The sequence below is a fragment of the Myodes glareolus genome, chromosome 5, assembly GCF_982192425.1.
Source record: "Myodes glareolus chromosome 5, mMyoGla1.1, whole genome shotgun sequence".
NCBI lineage: Eukaryota > Metazoa > Chordata > Mammalia > Rodentia > Cricetidae > Myodes > Myodes glareolus.
In genome coordinates this window covers 67,458,796-67,478,092 of record NC_142030.1, presented here as the reverse complement: position 1 = coordinate 67,478,092, position 19,297 = coordinate 67,458,796, and the positions used below count along the sequence as shown (strand labels likewise).

The 19,297-nt window shown below is 38.9% G+C and overlaps 2 protein-coding genes across 6 annotated transcripts in view; one reads left to right on the top strand and one right to left on the bottom strand.

The window, feature by feature from the left end:
- The window catches only part of Ralgps2 (Ral GEF with PH domain and SH3 binding motif 2), a 138,744-nt gene that overhangs the window by 35,872 nt on the left and 83,575 nt on the right, over nucleotides 1-19,297 (bottom strand). The window lies entirely within an intron of this gene.
- Nucleotides 409-17,440, top strand: Angptl1 (angiopoietin like 1). The gene is made up of 5 exons (XM_048421510.3): nucleotides 409-770; nucleotides 6,143-6,988; nucleotides 12,988-13,181; nucleotides 14,961-15,231; nucleotides 16,770-17,440. Exons 2-5 carry the CDS (start codon nucleotides 6,169-6,171, stop codon nucleotides 16,955-16,957), a joined length of 1,473 nt encoding a protein of 490 aa, XP_048277467.3. The 5' UTR covers nucleotides 409-770; nucleotides 6,143-6,168; the 3' UTR covers nucleotides 16,958-17,440.

Below are 19,297 nucleotides of genomic sequence, written 5' to 3'. Positions count from 1 at the left end.
TAAGAAACATTACATAATTCGTTACAGTATCTTGAAAGTTTAAAATGTCCTGAAACAGCGACACTGGAATAAAATGTTTAGACATTCCCTGAGGCTGTACATGACTGAATGTTAGGTGGTTGCTTCCCGGGAAAGTCTAGCTCCCAAAGCTCAACGCTACTTCTAAAGTGGAGTGCTATTTTTTCAAAAGCTCTGTGGCCAGCAGACTACAATGTTTATTTTATAATTGCTTGCTGAACTACGATAGTCTGTTTCCAGATGGTGCCCTTCCTTCAACCTGCACACAATCTCTCCTTGTTCAGAGCTACTCAACCTCCTGCAGCTCCAGCTCCCCCTCCCCACTTAGGGCTATAGAGGAAATCCTAAGGAGGAGATTTCCACCCCCTCCCCAGCTCCAGCAGTTTTCTAATGACGTAATATGTGGGCTGAACTTGAGTCTACTGAGAACAAGAGGGAATCACTGCGGAGTACTGTGCTGTGCGAACAGTTTGTCAGCTGCGGCTGGTTACTGAGCTTCTCCATGCTGCAGACAGCACAGCCACAATGCATTCTCTGCTGGATTAGAGAAAGTCCACAGACAGCCCCAAATTACACAGGTGGCCTGTCAAAGTAGTACTACAAAACCAAGTTCCTTATTGCTTGGATTCAACGGTCACAAAGAAAAATGCAGTTGCCACTGAAGTCAGAGACCAACAGACGTCCACACTGATCTTTTAGAGAGCAAGGGTAAAGACGAAGTTTCCGGATTTACTTTTCAACAGACACAAAAGGTATTTTAATGTTTCTCTTACATTTATTCTAAATTCTATGTTTAAATGCCTAATTTTCCTTTGTACTAGAAATTATGAGATCTGCCAAGAATCTCTAGAAGATGCTGATTTGCATTTAAAGGTTTTGTTCTGTATCTTTCTGTAAAAACTATTCACGAAGTACTCATGATGGTTAATGTATTGCTGAGGTCAGAGCCAGAGTGACTACAGACGGATACATACATGCTGGGTCTATGAAAACAAATGCTTCAGCGACACTAGGAGATCCCACAAGTAACTCATTAATGCCTGCGGCTTACACAGCACAACAGTCAGCAACAAAGGACATAAACTAAAGAACTTGTGAGCATGGCAAGTTTCTCTTCTGGACGATGGTGTGTGTGTGTGTGTGTGTGTGTGTGTGTGTGTGTAAAGATGTGCATTAACTATGGGGATTTTCAAAGTATGGCTACAAAACAAAGCCAAGAGCCAGTTGGCTGAATGTTTGCAACAAAACTTCAATCACAACAGAACAAAACTCTTATGAGACTTTAAGTTAATCTATGATGGTATTTCTTGTTATGATTAATCATTTTAGAGTTTCCTAAATTTACCTACAATAGAAATTTCATTTTCACAACAGATTAAAACTGCTTCTAATTTGAATTAGTTGCAAAAGTAACTACTGATACAAATAAATAATGCAAACCTGAGGTTAGGATTGAGAATATTAGGGTCACAAGGATTAACAATATGAACTCAGAGGATTTAACTACTGGAAAAAGGTGAAAGGTCAAAAGCTTGTCTTAACTATACCTAAGATGCAGTGTCCCTCAATATTCTAGTGGGGCCTGTTAATCATGAGAGTTATGAAATTACTACTTACCGATACTAAGTTTCAACATCAAAGACAGTCAAGTTTGTTATGACGGGAGGGTTCCTTGACTTTTATTAATATTTAGAGGTAAGAATTTTCAACAAATAATGATAATGTTCAGTTTTATTTTTCCAACTTCAACATTAAAACTTAATTCTGAGAGCTGTTAAATACATATTATACAGGAAAGTCTGACAAAATTTTCAGGTCATAGTCAATTTGAAACACTGTTGTCTCTGTCATTGTTGGCCAAGATAAAAGCAGGACCTCATTCAACACCAGGTCTTCTAATGCTTTAAGTAGGCATTGTGTGTTTGTGTGTGTGTGCACGCGTGTGTGTAGCACAGATAATGATTTGTCTGCTTTGGAGACATTCCCAGGGCTATTCTCAGGTCAGTTCCTCAAACACACGTGACAATCAGGAAGGACTTCATCCACCTGGCCAGTACTTCTCCGGCTAACTTCATGTCTCAGGGTATTTATTTCTTATCACAGCTGGCACTACAGCAGCCATGAAGAGAAGCACTACTAAGAAAATGAATACAACTGCACAATTTTTTCTTTCTTTCTAGAAACCAGCAGGAAAGGCGCAGATTCAAGCTTCAGTGTACTGTAACTAATTTGTAACATTCTCTTGGGACCTAGGAAAAACTTAGCATAAACAGAAAGGTTTTATGAGGTAATGCAGATTCATGGATCTTTCACTTTTAAAACTGAGCATATGTGGGAAACATTAAATAAGAGGATATTTTTAGAAAATGTCATAGTGAACAAATTTAAAAATCAGTTCTTTGCTCATGACATATCTAGTCTACTGCTTATGAATGTGTCTTCTAACTGTGCTTGAAGGGTCAATGAGATCATCGCTGCTGTAATACGGAAGCACAAAACAAACACAACATAAGGAGCTTTTAATATCATTTTAGGTCATATAACTGATTTTCTGAACCAAAGTAATGCAAGGCAGAACAGATCAAAGCACCAGAAAGTCCTCATGCTTTAAACTTAAAATTTCTTTGTCCAGGTAGTTTATGTCCTATTATTAAAATGATACAAAGAGAATTAGAAAAAAATTATATATATTTGCTGAGAGGCTAATGGCTTCTATTTTATTTTAACTGCTCCCTTTTTTAAAAAAATAAAGTTACATTTAAATTACAAAAATTTCCTGTAAATATAAATAAACTTGTCATCAGTTTTAGTATACGTAACTCTTGGAAAGTAAAAGACGCATTGTGATAAAAAAGACGGCTCCTCTGGTTTGTATTTCCCACAATGTCAGGGGAGTACAGATTCAACTCCTCATTGTGTGCTTTTGCCACCAGTCAGCAACTGAGAAGGCTTTGATGTAAATGTTATTATTTCACCAAATAACTTCCCACACTCTTCCCATTCTTTGCTCATTTTCATCATCTATCCTCTTTGAATACAGCACTAAACTGAAAACACTCAAACCAAGGAGACTTGCTTTCAGAGTGCAGGTGGCCGCAGTCTTCACAACAGCTCAGATTGTGTGTGTGGTTTCTACATCAGGCTATATAAACACCAACTGACGGAATCCATATGGCAGAAAGGAATGACAGCAACAAAGTAAGGGTGTAACAACAACAGCATCGACTTCAGAAGAACGGCCTGCGAGTGCTTTTACACAACAAGGAACAGGACAGCGAAGAGTCACAAGCAGCACACACCAAGATGCCTTGTTATAACAGACATGACAGCACACAAGTTGCAGTTTTAGTATTTGAACCCCACTTGAGTTTTCCTGTCTGGGACTTCTCCTTTGTAAGTGATACCGCTTTTAGTTCCCTGACAGAAAGTAGTTTGGAAAGCAGAGCCAAAAGATGAAGTGGTTAATTAAAAGCATCAACTCTAATGTCTTCTGCCTGAGTTGAAATTCAGACTCTAATGTCCCCACTGTCCCCCCACCTCCCCCACCCCAAGACAGGGATTCTCTGTGTAGCCCTGGCTGTCCTGGAATTCATTCTGTAAAACAGGCTTGCCTTGAACTCAGAGATCCCTTTGCCTTCCACGTGCTGGGATTAAAGGCATGTATTAGAATTGCCTGCCTCATTTGATTATAAAGACAATAGCTTGCTAAGGGGCTAAAACAGTGGTGTCTCCCTAAGAGCCCCCACTAGGTTACTGCTGTGTTGTCAGTACTAGGTATAAACAACTTGGGGTCTGGCTTCTGAATTCAAGAAACAAGGGCTGGGGTAGAAAAGCAGGTAAGAAAAGCTCCAGGGTGCCCACTGCTGGCTTTACAAACAGCAGACAGCATCAAGCTGCCATGGGGACAGGTTGCTCAGGAACCCATCCCATGGATACGCTTTCCCCATTCCCTCCTGGCTCTACTGAACTGCTCATCTGAGAGTTAACTAAAGACAAAGGGAAGGGTCTAGGCTCTTAGAAGAGTTACAGTGCTGGACTCTGAGGAACAGGTACTTCTCATCTGCCACAGCCAACAGGACACAGTCCATGTGCACAGTCTGAAGTCTTGCTGCTACAGATCCTGACTGAGGGTCAGGGAACTCAAGATAGAGCTGTTTCTAAGTTAGTGTGGCTTTGTCCTTCAATACACACATGGGTACAAAAAGGTTCTTTATATCCAACTTGGTAATGCTGTTGAAAATTAGGAATTCTTTTACTAAATACAACCCACTGGACTTTCTGAACAGAAAACATCCGCTGAATCCCCTATAAGCTTAGGGCACACGCATGACTGCAGTTTGGGAACACAATGGCCTATGGTGACTGAGCCTCCTGCTTCCAGTCTCAAAAGCAGACGCTACAAAACCATGCGATGGTAAAACTGTTTCACTTCCTATCAGTCTGAAACGTTTGACTTGGTAGGTTAAAAAAAAAAAGTCATGGTGTTTACTGTAAAACAACGTAACTAGTCTTATACAATATTATACTCGGAAACATTGACTAGTAAGACCACTTAGAGATTGCAGTAGTAACCAGGCAATGCCTTAATTACTATCTTATAGACATTATGTCCTGTTTTCACAGTCTTGAGAGTGAGCTTTCTAAAGGAATGCACTTTTTTTGGGGGGGGGGTCTTAACAGCTCTCACAGAACTTCAAAGTGTGCCTTTCACAAGATGGGCACTGATAAAAATCACTTCCACGAATTTGGGAACAAAAAATTGCAATATAAGGTGATGGCTGAAAGAGCTATAAGAGATAGGAATCCCATCTTTAAACAAATACCAAACTACCAACTTAATATTTAATTTAAGGATTCAAGTTAAATCTAATTTACTAGTACAATCTCTCAGTGGTCCCTTAGATGCCGTGGTGGTTAGAATAAAAAAGTCCTCCACAGGCTCATGTACTTACACTCGGCCCCCAGCCGGTGGTGCTATTTGTGGTAATTTAGGAGATGCCCTTGGAGGAAGAACATCACTGGTGGTGGGCCACTTCTAGGTCGCTGTCTTTACTCATGCAACCTCTCAGCTTCCTGCTCCTGCAACCAAGCCTCTTCACTAGGACAGCTCCCTCTTTCTCTGAAGTATAAACCAGGACATTTTCTTTCCCCCATATGTGGCTTCTGGTTATTGTGTTTTTATCATTAACAACAGAAAAGTAACTAATACAGAAGCTTTTTTAAAAAAAATTACTGCTCTTAAAATGACTAGCTTATATTCACTGTACAAAGCAATAGATTTCACAATATTTTTGTTCAAGTATATCATTTTGATCATTTTCATAAATCATTATCTCCTCTAGTTCTTTCCCCAAATAATTTCCTACTTTCATGTCAGGTGTGAAGATCACGTATGTCAATATAAAACCTGGGTTCCATGTATTTTACCTTTTGGAGTCTGGCCTATTTTTCTTAGAAAGCTGACTCCAATTCCATCTATTTTTCTACAAATGACTTAATTTTGTTTATGGTTGAACCACTGTGTATATATACCATGTTTTCTTCACACATTCTTCTCTTGTTGGATGGTACTTGGATGATACCATAACCCAGCTATAGTGAACAGTGTTGTGATAGGCAAGGGTGAGCAAATATTTCTCAAGTTTGCTGACTTGAGTCCTTCAGATAGTTATTCAGGAGTGAAATAGCTCAACCTCACAGCCTTTCTATATCTCTTTCTTTTCTTTATGTTGTTGTTTTTGTTTGTCAAGACAGAATTTCTCTGTGTAGCCTTGATTGTCCTGGGACTTGCTCTGTAGATCAGGCTAGCTTCGAACTCCCAGAGACCAGCCTGTCTCTGGCTCCTGGGTGATGAGATTAATGGCATGCACCACTAAAGCCTGGCTTGGCTGTTCTATTTCTTGTTTGAGGAGCCTTTATATTGACTCCCATAGTGGCAGTACTACTTTACTTTCCTACTACTTGTGTATAAAATGTGCCTTCACCCTCATCCTTGTCAGTATTTGTTAGGTGTTTAATAGCCATTTTGGCAGGGGTGAGATGGACTCTCAATGTGATTTTGATCTGCATGTAAATTAATTTAATTATTTTTACATTTTCTCTTCACTCAACTGCTTTCCAAAAGGCCCTGTGGTACAACTTCATTTCAGAATGAAGGCTTTCGTCTGGACCCTTGGTGCGCTACTCTTTCTCCTGGGCATTGATCACTGCAAAGGAGGGCAGTTCAAAATAAAAAAGATAACCCAAAGGAGATATCCCCGTGCCACAGATGGTAAAGAGGAAGCAAAGAAATGTTCATATACATTCTTGGTACCTGAACAAAAAATAACAGGGCCAATCTGTGTCAACACCAAAGGTCAAGATGCAGGTACTATTAAAGACATGATCACCAGGATGGACCTGGAGAACCTGAAGGACGTGCTTTCTAGGCAGAAACGAGAGATAGACGTCCTGCAGCTGGTGGTGGATGTCGATGGGAACATCGTAAATGAGGTGAAGCTGCTGAGGAAGGAAAGCCGGAACATGAACTCTCGAGTCACTCAGCTCTATATGCAACTGTTACACGAGATCATCCGCAAAAGAGATAATTCACTGGAGCTCTCCCAGCTGGAAAACAGAGTCCTCAACATCACCACGGAAATGCTGAGGATGGCAACAAGGTACAGGGAACTGGAGGTGAAATATGCTTCCTTGACTGATCTTGTCAATAACCAGTCTGTGATGATCACGTTGTTGGAAGAACAGTGCTTGAGGGTATTTTCCCGACAAGATACCCACGTGTCTCCCCCTCTTGTTCAAGTTGTGCCACGACACATTCCTAACAGTCACCATTACACACCTGGTCTGCTGGGGGGTAATGAGATACAGAGGGACCCAGGGTATCCCAGAGACTTAATGCCACCACCGGATCTAGCAACAGCTCCCACAAAAAGTCCTTTCAAGATTCCAGCAGTAACTTTCATCAATGAAGGTGAGTTATCTCTTATTGGTCAAATGGGAGAATGAAGTTGGCATGTTATCCAATTCATGCAACAATACTCTTAAAAAGCCCTTGTTCTTGTGTGGTGATATCATACATGCTCAATTAAAATTTCAATTTTAAAGGCAGCATTAGGGTTTAATATAAAATATCTCGGTTCTCCCTGCTCTATGTTTTTTCCCCCTGTGAAAAAGAACTCTTCCATCCAAATTCTTACAATGGGGGCTCTGTCAATGAGAAGAACGGCTACTGCTGCACTAACTGAGGGAATTGCTCTGCACCTCATCCTGCAGCTACAGCTCCACCTTCTCCCACCCTCAGAATCCTTTCTGCTTCCACCTGTGCTCTTGCCCTAACCCTTATCAAAAAGAGTGTTTACCATCTTGCTCTCCTCCTCCTACAGCCTGCAATGGAGTATTCTGATCTCCACTCAGGAGTGTGACTCCTAATACTGCTCTGTGACTAGTCAGATACTGGGTCTTGTTCTTCCCAACTTCAAAACATCTACACAAAACCTAGCTTTGTTAGGTCAGGAAGAAAAGGGGCTCATATTTCCCAGGTTAAACAATTTCTAGCCTGTCCTCCAACCAAGCTTTTTGTCAACATTAAAAATCCCTACACTAATACTGAGAGCTCTACCTCAGTTTCTGAGTTCCTTCTTCTCATGGCTTTGCTGCTGAGTGTTGACTCTGTGTGTGTGTGGGGGGGCACCAGTAAACAAACAGATTCCTTTGTTTCCCTTTGTACCTCTGATATGAACATCATTATCTCAAGATGTCTCTTAAACCCCTTACAAGATGACTTCTTCCTTACACTGGACGGAAAACTCAGATGCCCAGAAGAACAATAGAAGCCATTTACTTACTGCAAAGGCAGGACATAAAAAAGGCCAGAAAGAAACAGCACAAGGTAGCCGTCTGTAGCAGTGGTGTCCACCAACACTTAATCCCTGCTTCTGGACTTCCACGGTCATGTTGGCGTCTTCTAATTTCCCTGGTTTTCCATTGACATCTTTCTTGTTCATACTATGAATGAGCTGTCTTCAAGACACTCTTTTAGAGGTTCCCCACATCTCAAGATGTCAAAGATCACCTGGGCTTTGACTGCTCCTAAGTGGAGCACTGCCTCTTGGTTTAAGAGACACGGGACATCTGCATTAGGATAGTCTATTACTTCCTGTACCAAGGCTTCCTCTATTGAAATTTGGGTGATCAAGGTTTACCTCAAGGCTTTAGAGACCAACGCTATGCCTTCCAAGACTCACAGACATTAATTACTAAGTGGCTCTTTCTCCAAATCATGGGCCATTTCTTGAGTCTTCTATACCACATTACACTGGAGTTACTGAGATTTGTTTGTTTGCCTTCCTGCTGGACCAAGTTTGGCATGTTGTGAGCATTGTAGTTGAAGAATGAGTAAGTCATAAAACAATTATTTGGTCAAACCAACGTTTTCCTGCTAGAAGTAATTATCACGACAAAAATAGCACAAGCATAAGCATCCTTTGTAAATATACATATACCATACATCTGCTCATTAATTCTCTGCAAAAAGAAAGTCTCATTTTCTTATTTTCCTTTCATGTGTTTCCGTCACAAAAATGTTTAAATAAAGCAAATCTACTTTCTTACAATCTGTGACTTCTGTCCATTCAAATAAGGCTGAGACCAAATGATGCCAACTGAAGGTTCTCCTTGAAGCCCTTGTTGACCTCCACAGGCCTGGAGGTATTTATTTCCACAAAGATTTCTACTGTCTGCAATGCATACATTCTTGAGTTATATTTTACCTTTGCAAGAACCCACAGCACATGTAGAAGTGCATTCTAAAACAGAAGCTTCTTTTTGGTAGTAGGATACTGTGTCTCAAATGTAGGCGCTAACACGTTAGGTGATTTGATAACACAGAGCCTCTTAAAGTGATTAATCTAAAGACTTTCATGAAAACAAGTGTTAAGAGCAGAAACCATACGGGCATAATTAAATTAGGTAAATAATCATTATTAATTAGTGACCCAAACCCTTTAATTTTCAAAGACATGCACAAAATTACCCACTAGATCTAGGAAAAAGCATTGACCTTTCCCATCCTTTTCAAAACTTAAGTTTTATTAAACTCTTAATGTATGTATCAGTATAGTGGTTCATACGTAATTTATAGAAAGCTAACTGAGCTGCATTTTATCAAGCTACGGCAGGAACAATTTCAGAAATGCAGCTGCTGTCAGCTTTCTAAGTCAATCCTGAAGTTAAGTCAATGGCATCATCACTTTTACCAGAAACAACGATGTGTATATTTATTTATATAACAAACCAAGAAAATGCTTTACAAAATGAAAGCATCATCTTGTAGGTTTTTCATACATGGAACTTCAGTACAACAAACCCATGCTCAAAACTCAGCTGTTATTTCAGGTTCTTGCCCCACGTTCTGCTGAAACGAAATCAAAATGCTTACCACACTGTTTCACCGCTCTCTTCACCTCAAAGGTGCTGAGCTATCTCTGGACCTGGAAATAGTCTAGCCTGTACTAGATTCAGAAAAGATAATTCTTTTAAATAAAAATAAAATCCCATTTGTGTGAGTGTGGCCAAAGGTAGGCACTGGGCATCCTCCCTGACTGAGCTCCACCTTTCTGAGATCGGGTCTTTCATTAAATGTGAAGTTGATTTGGTTAAAGTGGCTGGCCAATGAGCTAAAGGGATCTTCCTGTCTCTGACCTGCAACCAGGCGCTGAGATTACAGACATTGCCTAGTTTTACAGAAACACTGGGGATTCAAACTCAGGTCCTTGTACAGGAGGAAAGTTACAGACCCAAGCTTCTTTCCACCCCTCAGAAAAAAAATACATCTTAAAATAACAAAAGAAAACTGAAGAAATTCTGAAAATGACGATCATCAGAATTATTTAGTAAAAGTGTAAGAGAATCCCCAGGTGGGTTCACACCACAATACCCAGGGAAAGATAAAGTCCCTGTCTGTGAGTGAACAATACATCACCACGTATCAGCAGACTGACCAAAGCATGCAATTGGGAGCTTCACGTTTCTTTCCACTTCTCTCCCTGCAGGAATGAAAGTTTCCACTCTCTCTGACATGTAACTCTTCTTCTCTGGCCTGACTACAACACATGCTTCTATAACGTGAAATTGTTCTTACGTGATTAAGGAAAAGAAAAAGGAGAGAAATCAGCATTAATGAGATTCTCCTCAAGCGCAGTAGTATTTTGTGCCACATGTAATGCAGTAGAATTCAGAGTATGCTTATGACTAAAATCACCTGTTATTTTCAGTTTATGAGTTTTTATAACTTGAGGGTTTTCAGTAATGTCTTATTCTCTGTGGTAGAAATGACTATATCCTAACCTTTGATGAGCCACATTGAACATCGTAATGAGCACGTATGTACTACATAAAAAGTACTGAAGTCATTTAGTACATACTTCTGCATGTGAGGATCAGGAACAAAAAGAGGAAAGAAGGGACTGAACGTGACTGGTGACAAGTGTTCTGTTAAGGACCGTGCGCTAAGAAGAAATGAGCACGATGTATGCACTCCAATTGAGCACCTGAAGCTGAGGCAGGAGGATCTGGAAGTCAAGGCCTGTCAAAGAAAAAAGGAGGGAAACCTCTAAATACTCTGACTGAAACCCTCAAATCCACTCATGACTTGAAAAGAAAAAAAACTAAACCAGTTAAGTAAGATGAAAAGGGCTGTACCCCCAGTATTTGGGTGATTGAACCAGGACGGCTGTGATTCTAAGACATGCTTGTACTACACACCCCACCACTCCCAGCTCAACCTGGGTTACGTGGTGAAACCCATTTAAAAATTAAAAAAAAAAAAGAAAACAAAACTACTTCAGTAAACTAGGGAAGCAAAGAGCAAAGAACAAGAATTTAAAAAATGTTTTTTAAGTGATTGTCGTGAGGCTGTCATAACAGATGCAAAATTAAGAAAATCTAAAAAAAAGGAGCCAATCAAATTTTGAGAGAAAAAAATGCAATACCTATTGTAACCTTAAAGCATTTTTTACTTTTATGTTTAAACATTTTAAACATTTTTCCAGGTTATCTTATTTTTTTACTAGTAATTTATAGCATAGACACAATTTAAAAAATTGTAAGTTACATATGAAAAATAAAAATATGGAGTAGAGAATTTGACACTCAATTTTTCATACTTTTCCATTTCCTTGTATTTAAAGTGAAGAGACTGATTCATTTATTTAACAAGCTTGACTGATGCCCAGTTAAAACAGCAGACATCAAGTCTGAAGAACAACACACAGCATCTCCATCCTCAGGGCAATCCAGAAGGAAGAGCTCACACTCCCCAAGAATCCCCTCCAATGACAGAAACACTGAGTATTTACATAATAAAATTATCTTAGTAAGCTCCAATGGGGACAGTACTATGTTCTCAGCACAATGTATGTAACACATTTCTCAAAATTTCAGTAATCCTATTATAATTATAGAACAGAATTTTAAAAGAACTTTGACTAAATTACTTGCAGATATTTAAAGGTTATGTCAGAATTTAAAAGTAGTAAAAAATTGACAAATGGCTTTAAAAACTTTCGTCATTATTTGGCATAATTGTTTTTTCTGAATCATAATTTGTGCACACTTTTAAAATAAAAGGCTTGAAACCCTCGTGCAGGATGAAACTCAAGGACATTCAGGGGAACTAGAGAGTATTTTCTCTGAACCCAACAATGTACAAATCAGACTACAAACAATTTAACATCATGATCTGTCATTTTTAAAAAGTCGAAAATCTTAGCTGGCTAAAAATAGAATGTCTAGGAGGCAATAGCCCATGTGACTGACAACCTGAGATCAGTCCCCAGGACCTAATCCTGCAGGTTGTCCTCTGATGCTTGTGCATAGAATAAAATACAGAATGGCTGGAACCATGAACAAAGGGAAAACACTGTGCAGCAACTCGGAACATTGACCCGGGAGTAGAAGATGAGCCTGTGAGTGAGGGCTTAGCACCACCTCACATGACCTTGACAGCCACTGTCTGTGCAACAGCCATGGTAAGAAATCATTTTTAGCTGTAACTCAGACAGTATCTTAGGAAGACAGTTAGAACAACACTCCCACATTTTTTTCTAGTTTTAGGGCAGGGTCTGTTGAAACGAGGCCAGTCCAGAATGCACTGCGCTCCCCGTGCACTTGTGGCAACCACCTGGCCTCAGCCTCCTGAGTACTGGGATTAAGTGTGTGACTCAGAACCTGGCCTGACACGTATCTTTATGCATGCGAGGGAAGTGAAGATCACTGAAGTTTGGGAGATTCCATTTTCTTTATTTCAGAGCTTCTTAGCATTTAATGAATGAGTTTCCAAAAGGAAAGCACAATACTCACTACTGCTAAAACTTTCTAGGCTGTAGCGTTCCACTTCCACTGAAAACATAAACTCTGCGTCCCTTGAAATAAGAGTTCAGACATTATAAGTCTGACAACAGGAAAATGTTTAGTAGTACCAGCACATCAATCCTGCAGCATTTTGTAAGCATTAAAAAAAAAAAAAGAGTACAGCTAGTAAGGACAAAGTCATTTAGGACAATATTAATTATTATAGCAAAAATCAGAAGAAACTTTAATGCTCATATGATAGAGGAAGAAAACCGAAGTACCAGTGGCTACATAAGTGTAAGAATGAAGGTCATGGCTTCAAGGAAACACCTGTTAAATATGAAAGACAATATAATACTCTATGTGTTTTAGGAGTGCAAATTTGTAAAATGCAAAGCAGAGAAGAATGGGAGGTGAATAAGTTAAGGCTTTGGGTAGTGTAACTGAAGTCACCCTTTCATTTAGTTTTAATATATATTTTAAATTTAGTTTCTGTAACTTTTAGAGAGCATTATGCATACAACAGATAAAATGTGGTTATCTGTAAAGAAAGCCATGAAGGTAGGAACTATTTTAATACTTATCTTTTAAGTTTCTCAACAACCAACATTTAAATTACAGGACCATTCAAAGACTGTCAGCAAGCGAAGGAAGCTGGGCACTCGGCCAGTGGGATTTATATGATTAAGCCTGAGAACAGCAATGGACTGATGCAATTATGGTGTGACAACAGTTTAGATCCCGGGGGCTGGACTGTTATTCAGAAAAGAACAGATGGCTCTGTCAATTTCTTCAGAAACTGGGAAAATTATAAGGTAAGTGAGGGCAGGTAGATGCAAGCAGATCTTGCTGGGCAGTCAACAGACCATGCAGTAAAACATAACTATCCCTATGATTCTCATTGTCTAGAAAAAGGTTTATACCCATCTCTAGCTGTACAGTTAGTCAAGATGTGAAAATAAAACCTGAGATATCCTTTTCTATGGATACCTTATACACACACGCACATTTTACAAAGATAACTTAATTCCACTTTAACAATTTTAAACCTATTTATTTATTTGTACGAGCGTGTTTTGTCTGCATTTATTATGTACACAATATACATACAGTGTCCTGAGAAGAGGACATCAGATCCCTTGGAACTGGAATTACAGGTAGTTGTGAGCTGCCATGTGTGTGGTGGGAATAAAACCCAGCAAGTTCTCTTAAACACTAAGCCATATCTCCTGCCCTTCAATTACACTTTTTATGTAACTACATTTCTGTTTATAATATTGTAGTACTTAAGCAATAACAAAGTATACAACTTCTAAAAAATGACCCCTTCTTGGACTATTTTTAAGTATGTATCATGACATGGATGGTAGGGCTATGCACACAATCAGATTTCTAGAAAGAACCAGATGATGTGAAATCAATTAGAGAAAGTACAGCTGGTCTGTTGGTAATTCTGATGTTCATAATGGTAATTTGTGAGTGAGATATGTATGTATATACCATCAGTAAGGACAGCAGACAGGGAACAGTAGATTTTCTAGAGTGCTAACTCCTTGTTTAAAACTGTGAAGTAACCATGTGTCATGTGCTTACTTGTTCTTAGGGAAAATTTTACTAGCAGTTAAAGATGAAACGTTAATATATCTAGGTCAGAAATGATGGAAATTTCTAAACAAGTAACTGCCACAAATAGGACACACGGACATGGACACACACACAAAACACACACACACACACACACACACACACACACACACACACACACACACACCTCTATCTTCATTGTAGTCTTTTTGAAGACAAACTTTCAGTGTTAGTATGAAGTTTACTAAATCTATTCTGTTGCAAACTTGCAATGTCAAATGCTAATTAAAATAAGGTAGTCCACTTCTTTCAGATAGCAATTTATGATTTTCACAGGGTAAACTTTAGAGATTACTACAATATTTTATTTTTACTTACAATAAAATTAAAGATTATTTGTTCTAACACACTATCGTTTTGATTGAACAATGGTCATGATTTTATATATGCGTTATCTGCCTAACATTGAAACAATATACACATACTTTGAAGACACACAGTTCTGGATGAGGGTTTGATCAGGAACCTTTTTGAAGGATTGAGGTAGTTCAGTCAGTTTTTAGTAGCTATCAATAAATTTTGTGGTCTTTTGCCTTTGCTCTTTTCGTAGCATTTGAAGCTACATAAATTAGTATGGACATTAAGATGAAGCAAAGAAGAAGAAAGTGACAGTGTAACCCTGAAATGAATTTACAGAAATAAGGCAGTCTGCCACAGAAATCAAATTACCCTAAATGGACAATATCCTCATTCTACTCATAGTCTTTAAATTTTTTTTTTTTTTGTGGGTGGGGTTGAGACAGGGTTTCTCTGTGCAACAGTCCTAGCTGTCCTGGAGCTAGCTCTTGTAGACCAGGCTGGCCTTGCACTCACAGAGATCTGCCTGCCTCTGCCTGGGATTAAAGGTATGTGCTGCCACCACCACCAGGCATAAACTTAACTTGAAGCTGTAGTGACGTTTACTATCTCTATACTTATCTATATGTTCCTGTTTCTGTGTTTATTAACAGAAAGGGTTTGGAAACATTGATGGAGAGTACTGGCTTGGACTAGACAATATTTATAAGCTCAGTAATCAAGACAATTATAAGCTGCTGATTGAATTAGAAGACTGGAGTGATAAGAAGGTCTATGCAGAATATAGCAGCTTTCGTCTGGAACCCGAGAGTGAATCTTACAGACTGCGCTTGGGAACTTACCAGGGGAATGCAGGGGATTCTATGATGTGGCATAATGGCAAACAATTCACCACACTGGACAGAGATAAAGATATGTATACAGGTAAAAACAAACAAACAAACTGGCTATACAATCACCACATTCTGTGCATTAAGTAGAGCCAACCTACTACAGTGTATTATATGCGTCTCAAATCTCAGAAAGGTTATTTTGGACACAGTCAAAGGGAATATAACTTTGTCTTTAGGATTTCTAAGGCAACCCCAATGTTCTCTGGAAAGAGCAAGGTCTAAGAGAACTAAAACAAAACCAAGCTACATCCTCTTGGAAATGAAACTCTGCCTAACACTAGCTGGACATGTACCATATGCCAGGAACTGTACATGTTGGAGATTCAGCAAGGAACTAAACTTCAACCCGTAGGAGCTTCCCTCCAAGAGGAGGCAAAATATATAAGTTATTTTATTTATATTATTTTGCCTGTAAATATTTTGTCTGATAAATATTCTTAGAAAATGGAGACCAAGCAATGTTTCTTCATTTCTTTTTCTATTGCTCTGATAAAACAATGACAAAATCAACTCAGTGCAGGGAAAGGCTGAAGGGCTCAGCTCAGCTTACAGTTCCAAGTTCAGCACGGCAAGGAAGTCCTGCAGCAGGAGCTTGAGGGAGCTGGAGGCATCAAACTCATAATCAAGAGCACAGAGCCATGAAAGTATGCATGCTACTGGCTCAGCTTGCTTTCCTCACTCCTTTGCATCTCAGACCTCTGCCTAGGGAATGTTAACCACCCACAGCAGGTGGATCTTCCCACCTCAATTAACTTAACCAAGGTAATCCTCCAAGAACACAGGCCCACAGGCCCACAGGCCAGCCTAATCTCCACAGTCCCCAGTGGCCCCTAAGAATATGCTCACAGGCCAGCCTAACCTCCACAGTCTCCAATGACCTCCAAGAACACACCCACAGGCCAGCCTAACCTCCACAGTCTCCAATGACCTCCAAGAACACACCCACAGGTCAGCCTAACCTCCATGATCCCAATGAGACCCCTTCCCAGGGGATTGTAGGGCATGTCACCTTGGCAGTAGGGAACAGAACATGGCAGTCATCAAAGCCTTGGGTGAGTGCTGTTTCATAATGAGATTCAGATGATGACATCACATAAGAGCCTTTCCTGGACAGCTTATTAAACAGTTACTACTTTACCTAGTAGCACACGGGGTACTATTTTAACTTATTTCCTACTGGCAAAAGAGGAGGAAGAGAGACAGGACTGGAAAAGCTACCTTTCTGTTCATAAACTCATTTAATTACCAGCTAGGCTATTTTTAGACTTCAATTTTCTCTCAAGCTCTACCATCTTCCTTAGTCAATCCTGTCTATCTCTCCTTTCTCTTCCTCAGTATATTTCTTACACAAAACACTGAATTTTATCTACTCTATTGTGCAGAAAATAAAATTTTATATAAATGTATAAAGTAGGCATAAAGTGAAATGAGTAAGGTGATCCCAGTGACATGAGCAGAGAGGAGAAAAAAGGGACAGACCCAACGGAGACGGCCAACACACACTCCTGACAGGCGCAGAGTGCCGTGTGCGGGCGGACTTGAACTAAATTTTGTCTATTTCTCCCGCAGGAAACTGTGCCCACTTTCACAAAGGAGGCTGGTGGTACAACGCCTGTGCACACTCTAACCTCAATGGAGTGTGGTACAGAGGAGGCCATTACAGAAGCAAGCATCAAGATGGAATTTTCTGGGCTGAATACAGAGGCGGGTCATACTCTTTGAAGGCAGTTCAGATGATGATCAAGCCTATTGACTGAAGACAGTCTCCAAAGAAATGACACAGAACTTCACTTTTCAGTTCCCCAAATGTAAACACTACATGTTACTTGGTACAATTTATTTTTATAGATACAATTTGTAAACTAAATTGTACTGTGACTGTAAGAATTATCTGTGAAAACAGCTCCATTTTCCTTTAATATGCTACAGAAGATTATTTGTATGCAAATCCTTGTTATTTTAAAAACTATATTGACTTAATACAGATAAATGTAAATATCTGCCATAATGTAAAACAAATTTTAGCTTTATTTTGAATCAAATTCAAATACATGCTTAAGATACTTAATGATTTATTTAAAAAATAACATTGCTCTAACTTCCAGTGAAAAAGATAATTTTAATATTTTAGTCATGCAGTTCATTCTATTTATGAAAATATAGACAGGAAACTAGAGAAAGATCTCTAGTTTTGCCACTAAAATACATTTTTCAACTGAATAAAAATTTATTAAATTGAATTACATTTTTTACTTGTAATGATTTTCTTCCAATAATTTAGGACACAAAGTACAATATGTATCACTTTAAAATGCATAAATAACACCCTTATTTCTTAAAAGGAAAATGCTAAAAATAGATTAATTTCTTGACATTCATGATATGCTAATACCAAAATCTCCTGCTACACACATTATATAATGACAAATGCAGTAGAATGATGATATCACAAAACAGAATATTCAGTATACCACTTCTATTATATATCTCAATTATGATGCTACATGTATTAATTACTCCCTTATCCCAGTTATTGAACTTTACCTTAAAACATCTAGCTGCAGGCTAGGGATACAGCTCAGTGGGAGAGTGTATGCCTGGTATGTATCAAGGACTGAGTTAGTTTGAGGCATGGCAGTGGAAACAAACAAATATAATAAATAAATAAAACCTGCCTGTTACTTATGAAAGAGACTGAACAGCTTTCTAAGTACCACTGTATACTTACAGTTGGTTCTAAAACAATTTCAACAAGTTGGTTAAAGACATTTTACTAACAGTGAGGCTACAATAGCCTTTAAGCAAAACCCATAGAGTCCTGGCAGGTCCAAACTAATTCCACTTTGTAGCGTGTGTGACTAAACCTCAGTCCTACTTTGTCCAACTCAGCTTCTCAACCAACACCTTTACTAGGGGCCTTCTAGACCAGCTTCCTCTCAGTAATATATCACTTCTTACAGCTGATTAGTACTCACTTGTGAAGCTAAAATTTTAAGACGTGAGATTTATGCTTAATTAAAAAGAAAATGCAACAAGAACTAAAAATGAGCAAAACAAATTGTCCACAGAGAAAAATGGTCTAACACGGATGACCACTCAGACAATGTAAGTTCACAAACCAAAGCATCACAAAGTATCACAGAGCAACTCAACACTCTGGTCAAAGTAAAAGCCCAATGCCACTGGCATTAGTTTTTGCCATCAATGAGCATTTAATTTAACCCAAATCTGACACCAAAGACAAATCCTACAGAATTTTAACAGAATTAAAAGCAGTAGAAAGTAAGCATACAAACTAGAAAACAAACGAATTTCCAAGCTGCCTTACTTTATGACAGACTCTGCTGTAATAAACAACAGATACAGAAAGGTGACTGGAAGACTGTCTATACTGTCAATGGCAGCGTGCAGAGGAGGGGGATCAATAAATGTCTTGAACTGAACAATGCCCAAATTTGCAACCAGGAATTTACAGTGACCCATGATCTATCCTCTTTCAGCAATTAGGACAGGCAGATAATTTAAAAGTAATAAAAAGCTTAGGCATCAATAGCTATAGTACAAAAAGAATCTTGAGGAAGAATAGGCTAGGTTACTAGTGGTGAGCTGTAAGAATCATAAACTTAGCATGGTGGCACACACCTTCAATCTTAGCATTTAGGAGGTGGAGGCAGAAGGATCAAGAATTCAAGGCTGGCCCAGACTACCTATCAAATTTAAAGATAATCCAGGCTACAGGTGATCCTGTCTCAAAAAGCTGAAAAAAACCAACAAACAAATCCCAAATTAAGGCCGCCTTATCCGCAATAAGAATGAACTCAAATAAACCTGCCTTCAAGCTAGCTTCTAAAAGTAAAATGTGCTGGCATTATTAATAAGCTGACTGTAGAAGGCACATATCTGCAATTCTAGCATTTAGGAGGCTGAGGCAGGACAATCCTATCTTCAACTCCAGACCCTGCCTTACAACTCCCTTCCAATTCAGAAAAGAGTCTTATTTGGCCTATATATAGATTGGGTTTGGATAACAAAATAAAACAAAACAAATCTAAACTATTTCTTATTATTAAGATATATGATGAAGTTTATCCCTAAGT